The 10695-nt window shown below is 40.4% G+C and overlaps 1 protein-coding gene across 3 annotated transcripts; it reads right to left on the bottom strand.

The window, feature by feature from the left end:
* Nucleotides 1-522: 522 nt before the first annotated feature.
* LOC139062755 (uncharacterized) lies at nt 523-5770 on the bottom strand. Of its 3 annotated transcripts, XM_070544469.1 has the most exons (3): nt 3283-5770; nt 3132-3191; nt 523-3042 (listed from the first exon to the last, which is right to left on the bottom strand). In XM_070544469.1, the coding sequence occupies exon 3, from the start codon at nt 2778-2780 to the stop codon at nt 711-713; it is 2070 nt and encodes a 689-aa protein (XP_070400570.1). In that variant the 5' UTR covers nt 2781-3042; nt 3132-3191; nt 3283-5770; the 3' UTR covers nt 523-710. The 3 variants fall into 3 exon arrangements, with proteins under 3 accessions (XP_070400570.1, XP_070400569.1, XP_070400566.1); XM_070544468.1 differs by having other exon boundaries at nt 3132-5770; XM_070544465.1 differs by having other exon boundaries at nt 523-3191.
* Between the last annotated feature and the right edge of the window lie 4925 nt (nt 5771-10695).

Below are 10695 nucleotides of genomic sequence, written 5' to 3'. Positions count from 1 at the left end.
TCCAGCTTTCACTTTAGACAGAAAGAGGAGGTCCTCCTGAGAAACTGGATTATCATCTGCCGAGTGATCTGTGAAATCTGATTCAAAAATCTTAATTATGTCAAGTGGGTTGATCGCTTTTACTTGAGTCCTGCACACAAAGTGCACTTCCTTCTTTAGCAGAACTGATGGATGCACAGTCGGTGTCACTTGTCGTACTATGATTCTGTGACTGAATACTATTGAATCGCTGTCATTGCTTGTTGAATGTGAGCAACCGACAATGCTCCAGCCCAGATCAGTCCGCTGTGCATATGGATGATTTTCGTCACCAGACAGGATCTCTCTTGGGAGAAGGGTCCGTTGACAGTTGTAGCCTATAAGAAGGCCTACTTCACAATCCAACTGTGGTGGAATCCTTTCTGACAGTTGCTCTAGATGTGGCCATTTTAGAGCTGTTTCAGAGGTTGGAATGTGCAGCCTGTTTACTGGGATAAACCTCTCTTGTGAAAACAGGTGGTAGTGGGATCCTTTTCTCTGAGTTGTATCCTCTCACTTGTAGACCTGTCAGTTTCTGACATGGAATAACTGTCAACTTGGCAGACATTGTGGACAGACGCAGACTGACATTCTCTCTGTTTACGTTCAGGCTTTGAGCTACTTCATCTAGTATGGTGGCATCGCTCTGTGTGTCTAAGAGTGCATAAACTAGCCATTCTTGATCTGGTTGCTTAATAGATGACACCCAGACTGGCAAGATAGAAGATGTTTGTGTGCTTAGACCCTCTTGGATAACTGTTGGAAGTGGCTGTTGCGGTCCTTTCTGTGGTATCCGCCTTGTCCTTTGAAATTTCACCTCCATTTAGGTGGATTGGCCTTTGACGTTCCTTGAACTTATCATGCAAACATGTCGGGTGTCTCTTTTGGCATTTCTCACACGTGCTTTTGTTATCACATTTTCTTGAGTGATGACCGGTCTTCAAACATCCAAAGCAAAGCTTCTCTGTGTGTACAAACTTAACACGATCCTGAACTGTCCTTTCGGTGAAACTTCGGCATTTGTCTAGGGTGTGTCCTGTCCTTTTGCAGAAAACACATGATGTAATACTGCTCTGTATTGTACTTGTGGTCAGAGTCTTTGCTTGAACTATTTGGCTTCGTGGATGCCTTGGTTTCTCGCTTTCAACACTCTTAAGTGCTTGTATTGAAGAAATTGGATCGCAAGCAAGATCTGCTTCCTTTGATAGGAAGTCAACAAACATCTTGAATGGTGGGTACTCAGCTTTCACTTGTCTGACTACCATCACTTTGCGATTCCAGCTAGAAGCCAACCAATCTGGCAATTTTAGCAGAATCCTCTGACTCTCAATGCAGTCATTCAAGACCTGCAGCATCTTGACATGAGACATGGCAGCCTCACAGCTCTTGAGAAAGTCTGCAAATTCTCTTAGCTCGCAAGCATCCTTAGAACCTATCTTTGGCCATGCATGCAGTTTGTCTCTGAGTGACTTCCCAATTAGAAATGGGTCTCCGAAACGTTTCTCTAAAAGCTTCCAGGCTGAGTCATATGCTGCTTCTGTGGCCAGCAGAAGAAATCCTTCCACGGCCTTCTTTGCTGTGCCACCTAAGTACTTTCTTAGGTAATATAGTTTTTCATTCTTTGGGATGTTCTTCCTTTCTATCAATGTTTCAAAGGACAGTTGCCCATCTTTGAACTTCAAGGGATCTCCTGTAAAAACCGCAGGCTCTGGTGTTGGGAGCCGATTTGCGCTCATAGCTTCTACTAGCACATTGACCAGATCTAAGCTATTCTGCTCTTGAGGCCTCAACACTGAGGCTGGAGGAGACTCAGGTAGCTGTTGTGGGCAAGGAGCTTGACTTATGACTGCTAAGGATTGATGAATGAATGGGGGACTTGATGCATTGAGAGAATGGGTTGTGACTGGAAGTACTGTGGAGTCAGTGACTTTAAGCTCTGGCAGTACTTCACTACCATACAACAAATCAGTTGCTTCTATGTTTTCTTCAGCTTCATCATAGACCCTCACTCGAGCTCTAGCAGCATTCAGCTTCTTTACTTCTTCTAGGCGTGCAAGTTTTCTTCGTTTATCTTGAATTGCTTGCTGTCTGGCTAGGTTCTCAGCTTCTAACATTTGAAGTTCTGTTTCTTCCCTTTCTTGCTCCTCCAACACTGCCAAGACTTCCTGAGTTGCAGCAGCTTCAGCTACAGCCTCTATTCTTTTGAGAGAGTGGCTGCTAGAGTGGGTAGAACTACATCCTGATTGACGAGACAGTGGTCTAGAAACAGAACCTGTTGAACCTAGAACGGATCCAACGTCAGGCCAAGACTCTTCATCTTTATCTGCTTCATGACCTTTAAGCTGTCTTTCTGCTCTTTGAATAATAAATTCTGAGAATGACATGCATGTATCAACCCTGCGCCGCAGGTCTGGTTCAGGGGTTTGCACTTGACGCAGCTCCTCATAAACTACTTTTACATTAGAACAGGTGCCTTTGATATTCTCAATAAGCTCAGTTAACTCATCCTTAGAAGAATCGCCACTTAATAACTCTTTGTCTATTCGTGCATGACACCTCCACTTCTCATAGATTATTTTGTATCTGCGTTGAATGTGCTTCAGTCTCTTATCTTGGTATGCTCTCCCCCTTTCTGTTAGGGTACGCGCCCTCTCACTTCTTCGAAGCCAGTCTAGTTCTGCTATAGATTTAGTGCCAGTAGCTTCGGTTCGAGCAAATTGTTCAGCATCTTTATGGCGGGTCTTTCTGCTTGTGTCAGACATGTTGAGATTATAGCAGTGTGATTGTGCAGCAACTAGATTTCTTCTGGACTATGTGTAAGTGAAAGTTGCAAGTTTTATCTCTTCCACGGGTACGCAACATTCATGGTGACATCCGTCTGGCGTCTGCCAAAATCCTTCCTTTGAGCTAAGATGAAAAAGATAAATGACCCCATAATTTAAATAATTTTTTATCTCCTCCACGGGTACACGACATTCAAGGTGACATCCGTCCGGCATCTGCCAAAATCCTTCCTTTGAGCTACTATGAACAAAGATGAAAAAGATAAATGCACTATTAGCTGCAGCCAGTGAGGCCCCACATCATCATTTTCAGTTATGATGGAAACTCACGGTTGACAGCCGTTGCCTCCGGGGGTTTCCTGGACGTGGTGGTGTCTGCGAGGACATGAACTAAAAGAAAACCAACATGAATTTTCCTAGGACTAGTTGTTACAGATCCCTTTCAGCACAATAGTTGAGAACTTGGTGGAGTGCGCCTTACCATAGATTTCGTGGTGAAACTGGCGTGACGCATCTTCAGTTGTGTGCCCCGACCTCATTGGGTGTGTCGGCCACTTATCACAATACACCCTCTGCCGGGGTTGGCCCACCCCTGGTTGATCAGACCCGGGTGTGTGTCACTTAGAAGCACCATGTCATCATTTGGCAGCCCAAATAGCATCCCTTCGTTTAAGCAACAGCCAGTGACTGCTCTGTTCCGCTGCAGTGGCGAGTTCTTTGATTGCCCTCCGTTGGGCCTGGCCTCTGATCCCTACTTCCTTCAAAAGCCTTATTATGGAACTGGCTACAAAACTTCTGCATCCCACTTCCACTGGCCACACCTTCACGTTCCAACCCCATAATTTAAATAATTTTTATCGTTTCCATGTGTAACCGGGCTTAGCCACACTGCTTCCCCCTATTCACGATCTCTGCGTTGTGAAAAAGACGAATGACTCCAAGGTTCAGATTCGACCCAACTGGTGGCACATTTATTCTTCCTCCATTACAGCTCTGCACAGAATGGAGTAGAACAGTTCAGCAGTAGTGACAAACATCCAACCGATCTCTGCTCATCTTCCTCCATTACAGCTCTGACCGAATGGGCTTTTTTTTTATTTAAACAAAATGAAAAACAAAAATATATGTTTCTTTCGATGCGTAATCTTTTACATCTTGCCAAAACAAAAGAACTAGAACATTCACGGATACCACCAGCTTACCTATGAATGATATTTAAAATATCTAACGATCCACATGAAGTGAAAATAAAATGTACAAATTCTCCCAAAAGTAACAGAAAACAATAGCATACCTGCACAGAATGGAATAGCACAGTTCAGCAGTAGTGACAAACATCCAACCTATCTCGGCTCATCTGTCCATGAGAAAAACGCTACATGTTAACCAGACGCACAACGCGGGAAAACCCGAGTCGGCTCACTCACATTCGCTGCAACATTAAGACCTTAACTTTGGCAAATCTATTCCATCCTCCGTCATACTACACAATAACACAGTCAAACATCTTACCAACGTATTGACTAAGAGAACATGCAACATTTCGAACTTTATAACAACGTTCTGACAGCAAACAGCAGGTACTCCATGAAAAACGTATTTTCCTCCATTACAGCTCTGAGCGAAGGGAAGAAAGGAAGTGACGTCACGGAATGCGACCGCAAAAATAAAAGCAAACTAAATTCCCTGAAAATATCACGAAATATGGTCTTAAAAGAAAGATCTCACGAAGAGAACGAGGAACAGGTGAACAAATAAAATTATTTAGAGTAAAGAAACAAAAGAAAACCCTAGATTACCAAATAAATAGAATAAATTGAGGGATTTTGGGGGAATGCATTATATATTTCTTCCATGCTTTTTTTTAACAGGTTTTATTAACTTGTCAATACATTCAGAAAATACATTCAGTATATCCATGGATCACATTTTACAGTTGTTTACAATTGCAATAACATACATGCAACATTAGGAAACTATTAAACAAAAAAACAAGAAATAAACAAAAAACTGACAAAAACATAAATAACTTAGAAACATAACACTTAGGGGCAAGGGCGTCAGTTTGTTTTCAGAATTGCTGGGGACAATAACCATACACTTGAGTGGGGTTTAAAAATTGCTGGGGACAATATAGGCTAGCAAGGGATCGGCAGCTCTGTATCCGCATGCGGCTCTTCCATCCATCTGATGCGGCTCTCTGTGCTTATAAAATAATGAATGAATATTTAAATAAAAAGCTTTATATTTTACTGCATTAATTTTACATCTGTATGCTAATTCTAAATGTAAAGATTGTCTGCGTAAACCTGAACTGGTCAACCCGGTCTTACTGTGAGACCGGGTTGGCGTGTCACGCTTGTGCGTAATCATATGCGCTTCCTGAGCTGGAGGATGTCAGATTCTGGGATTCTCCTCAGACGGCTCCTGGATGCGTCGCCACATTGGAGACAGGAACAAGCGCTATTCAGCCAAAGTTTCATAATCAGGGAACATTTTCTAAGTGACAAGTCTCTGAGAGACAGGGTTTGGAAAACACTCGCTTCAGTGGGAGGAACCTTCCCGCATGCGCTCTGGTTCTGAGAGCCTGGATTTGTATTCTGAACAGTCTAAACATGTTTTTAAAAGAAACGTATGACAAAAGTGGCACCTGCTCAGTAAAACCACCAACAGGGTGAGAAATATCAAAATGTTGTCGGCAGAGATGGGCTACAACTTCTGGATCCACTTTATATAAATCGTTTTATTGATTATCTTCTTATGAAAGATAATTAAGACGTACACGAGCGACCAGGCGCGTTGCAAGATTTTCAAAAGTGTGGGGGATGTTGTCTGTGCCTAAAATAATTTGATGTTATTCACCTTGTTAGTTTAATTTCCATAATAGCGGAGCAGGTGCGAATTTTAGACGCGTCACGCATGTCTCCGTTTTAAACATGTTTAAACTGTTCAGAATACAAATCCAGGCTCTGTCTCGTTAGATTGGTGTAACTAAAGTTTGTACTGAATGAAACTTTACATTAAACCATGTTGAAAAGAAAAGGGTCCGATTAAATCGTTTCCCCTCATTTTACAGTCAGTACAGCGCAGTGCGCATGGCTCTGGGTTTAATCAAGTTTAGTTGTTTCTCTTTGCAACAGTCTTCACAAGAAGGCAAAACAGTTAAATGGCAGGTTACAGATATTTACATTTGACTGTATTTTGATGGATAAACTCAAGGATGCTGGCTGTTTTGAAAGAATTACCCTGACGCACACTGATGCGCATGGATGAGCTTGGAAAAATGTTCTTTTTATGAAATTATTAAACTTTGGCTGAACAGCGCTTGTTCCCGTCTCTAATATGGACACGCATGACGCATCCAGTCTGAGGCAGAACAGCCTCTTCACGCACAAAGTTTATGTGGAGCAGAAGCGGTCGGGCCACGGCAAGTGAAACGTTCCTAGCCTACATGAAGTGAAACTGTTTAATTGTAACATTAATATGTTACTGGACATGCTGGTCTGGTTGGTTAGACCAGTGTTTGAAGTGGAACACACACACACACACACACACACACACACACACACACACACACACACACACACACACCAATTAAAATAATGCTGATAGCGTGGACTAGAAGACAGGTGATGGTTATATTTAAATGATGATCAGGCTGCTGTAAAATGTAATCTCAATCCACATCCAGACGGAATTATCCTCTATTCTATTTGCTCTGCTCTTGTCTGGGCTGATGTAGCTGACGGTGCGCGCGCGCCTAACGGCTGTGGTGCACATTTTACGCATTTGGAGAGGTGGGCCGGATGCTTTGCGTTTACTGGAAGATGGTCCACTTAACGCACGGGTGTAGACTACATATTAATGACAAATGAATGAAAATTAAATTGGGAGTTTTTACTTCATATTTTAGAAATAAAAATGACGGGGTAAAACATTCATGACGTCTTTTTAAACGAAATTTTCTAGCGCGTCCTGCCTGCTTCACTAAGTCACTGCTTATTATGGTCCGTCCAAAAACCGTGGCCCACCCAAAAATGAAAACCTGGCGCCGCGCCTGTTATAAACCTCTGCAAATTGTTGTTCTTCACTTTATCAAACTCAGACTTTGTACAGCTAATGTCAAGATGTAAAATTATGAATTCAGTCGAGCTCTTCCGTCCCTCCCTCTCCTGCTCTCCTGGAAACCTGACATTGGCTGTCAGAAGCAGAGGTGAAGAAGGAGATGAGGCAAACAGAGTGAGTGCGACATAAAGAAACCAGACTGGTGTGGAGGTGAGCAAAACAGCTGGAAAAGTGTGGGTGTTGAATCCCCCACGGGTGCGACGCCCATGCGAGCGACCGGTACCGGCTGCTGTCACCTGGTTGTGAGCAGCTCTCTGCTGTCTGAGGGTAGGCCCCGCCCACAACGCCGCGGCTGCTGCGGTGTTTTCTTTACTGTGGGAAACGGGTAATAATGGCTCTTTGATGGGAACAGGTTGCCGACCCCTGGTATAAGATCTGAGCTGGTAAAACAAAAATCCTCATCAGCAGGCTTTTTTGAAAGGGGGGGGGGGGGGGGGACACAGCTGCCAATTACAAATTTTGCCGGGGACATGTCCCCGGCGTCCCCGGTTAAAATGACGCCTATGCTTAGGGGTCTGCTGTGTTTAAGTTGAAATGATGAAATAAGTTGATGGTCTTTGTTAGTTTATTGTTCTTCTTTTTTAATTTTTCAATGCTGTTCCAATATTTCATAAGGTCTGTAATTCTGAAATTATAGAAGGAGGGGATACTTTTCTGAAAAATCATTTTATGTAAATAATAATTTGCTAAAATAATGACTAAGTTAATTATGTATTTTTCATTGGATGATAAATGAGGGTTAGTAACAATAAGAAGTATTTCATATTTGCTTAAAGAAATATTGTTTTGTAACTTTCTGGAAATGTATCTTTGTAAATGGAACCAAAACAAAGTTACATGAAAGCAATAAAACAACCATGTTCAATAGTTTCTCCCTTACAACCACAAAAAGTACAGATGTCAGAAACATTTGGAAAAAAATACAGATGTTTGCTTTTGACGGGTAATATCTATGAACAATTTTGAATAAAACTTCTTTTATCTTATTCACAATAACATATTGGTGAAGTAGCAGAAAGATCCTGTTCCAGAGTTTTGTGTTCATCAAAGTCCATCGATGTTTACATATCGGGGTTGAGACAGGATCAATTACTTTTCTAATAACAGAATTATTACATTTCTTATCTGTGATTGGAATCCCAGAAATAGTTGGAGGTCTGACTGCTGCAGATAAGATAATGTTTGAGTGTATGGTCTGTGCTAAATAGAAAATACAAACAGGGATGGATTTAATTACCATGTTATACTCTTCTTGTGAAGTATTAATATTATATTTTTCCAAGAAGTCTTTGTGGGATAATGTTTCGCCAGTAGTATTTAGTAGATTATTCACAGTGTTTACATTATTTAATGACCAATTGTGTAGATAAGAGTGTTTTATTTTTGTTTACAATATATGCATTGTTCCAAATAATACAATTGTGATGTGAGAAGTTGTGTTTAAAGATAAGATTCCAACATAATAAAGCTTGTTTATGAAAATTACTTAATTTAACTGGGAGTTTTCCTACTGAGAAAGGACATATCAACAGAAAGTTAAGTCCACCAAAGGCATTAAATAGATTGTTTAGGATAATATTCCACATGCTATTAGGGCTTTTAATGAATCTTTTAATCCAATTGATTTTTATAGTTTGGTTAAATGAGGTAAAGGTCAGTACATTAAGGCCCCCTTCAGCCACTGGATTTAAGAGAACAGATCTTTTTACCTTGTCAGGCTTATTTTTCCATATAAAATTATAAAGAATTTTATCAATTTGGGAACAAATGGATTTGGGAATATCCAAGATTGAAAAAACAGGCTGCTCTAGACATTCCCTCTGCCTTGCTTAGCAGAACTCTACCGTATATGGATAAATCTCTGGAGGCCCAACAAATAAACTTAGTTTTAATCGCCTGAGTCACTGGGAGCATATTTAAGTCCGGAGTTTCTCTGTTATTTTTTGATATCTTAATGCCTAAATAAGTTACTATGTTTTTAATAGGAATGTTACATATTTCAGATTGGCAGCAGTCCTTTAGGGGTAGAATTTCACATTTTTTGATATTTAGATTTAATCCTGATATTTTTGTAGATAAAGCTGTGGGTATTTGTTCAATATTTTGCAGAAACAAAGTAGTGTCGTCTGCTAGTTGCGTGATTTTGATTTCTTTGTCAAAAATTTGTATTCCCTTCAAAGGTGATTGTTGGGTATTTTTATAATTGTACCTTTTTGAGGCCTAAAAGATGCCCATTTTGTGTTATTAACACTTCATGAATCTCTGTTTTTGCCAACTGTTGCTGTTCATGAAAGGTTGAGCAAGGATGTTGATTGTGGGTTTCCAACTGAAAACTGGACCTCTGTAACCTGAGAAGGCCCGCCTTCTCCTCCATCCTTTGTGAATAAAGCCCCTGACGAACTGGGAGCACAGGGGAGTGACGTGGGGAAGCCTCGGAGGAGGTTCCTCTGCGTTAACTCTCCATTTATTTTGGGGACTCAGGGTAAAATGTCTTCCTTGTTGTCATGTGTGTTTATTTCAGGTTCCAGGGTTATGGAGATTAAATATTACCTAACATTCTGGACACCTGATGGAGATGATGCAGGTATGCAGAGCTGGTGAGGTGAAGGCTTTGAGGCTGGAGCAGAGTGGGGGTTGGTTGGTTGAGTCCAGCTTCTCGCATGTTGATTCGCGCACATGGACATTACAAATAATCAAGATTTACTCTCTCTCTCTGTGTGTGTCGTCCTTTAAGGTAGTATGGGATAAATCTAAATTACCTATCAGTGATTGTAGTATTAAATAGTTTAATATTTGGGCTACTAGCAAGAAGATATAAGGGGAGGCTGGGCACCCCTGGCGCACCCCTTTTTCTACGTTAAATCCTTGAGATGTGCCACACAAGAGTTTGACTGAGCTATTGTTGCTTCTATAAAGTGTTTTCACTGCTTTGATGAAAAAATTACCAAAGTTTAAGAAGGTTAATATATCAAATATAAATTCATGGTTAATTTTGTCAAATGCCTTTTGAAAGTCTAAAAAAAGAATAACTGGGTCCCCACAGAGTAAATAATTATAATTAATCAAGTCCAAAACTAATCTAATATTGTTAGAAATATGACGTCCAGGTAAGAAGCCATTTTGGGCTTCATGGATAATGTCATTAATTCCATATTTTAGCCGTTTGACTATTACTGAAACAAGAATTTTGTAATCATTGTTTAATAATGTAATGCCACGCCAATTATCAATTAGAAGAGCATCTTTATTCGGTTTTGGGATTAATGTTTTTAGACCTTGTTTCAAGGAGTGAGGTAATTCTTCATTATTTAGGGATTCATTATATACAGCCAAAAGGAATTTTGAGGTTTCTACAGTAAACGTTTGGTAAAATTCACCTGTGAGGCCATCATTACCAGGTGATTTGTTGAGTTTAAGATTTTTAATTCCCCATTTTACTTCCTCAATAGATAATGGTTCATCACACTCTTCTCTGAGAGAGGTGCTTGCTTTTTTGACCTCTTCAAGCAAATTAAATATATTGGATGAATCGGAACATGTTTCCATTTTGTACAGATTAGTATAATATTTGGACACAAATTTGGATATAGTGTTATAGTCTGTTGTTATGGCATTTCCTATTTTTAATTTAGTTAGGGTACTTCTTTCAATGTTAAAAAAATATTTACTGTTTTTCTCTCCTTCCAACCATTTTAGTCTTGATCTTATGAATGCGCCTTTAGCTTTTTCCTTATAAATGTCATCTAATTCAGATTGAAAGGAGTTTAGC

The sequence above is a fragment of the Nothobranchius furzeri genome, chromosome 2 (assembly GCF_043380555.1).
Source record: "Nothobranchius furzeri strain GRZ-AD chromosome 2, NfurGRZ-RIMD1, whole genome shotgun sequence".
Lineage (NCBI taxonomy): Eukaryota > Metazoa > Chordata > Actinopteri > Cyprinodontiformes > Nothobranchiidae > Nothobranchius > Nothobranchius furzeri.
Note: the sequence above shows the minus strand (reverse complement) of the source record. Positions and strands in the feature narration are given on the sequence as shown.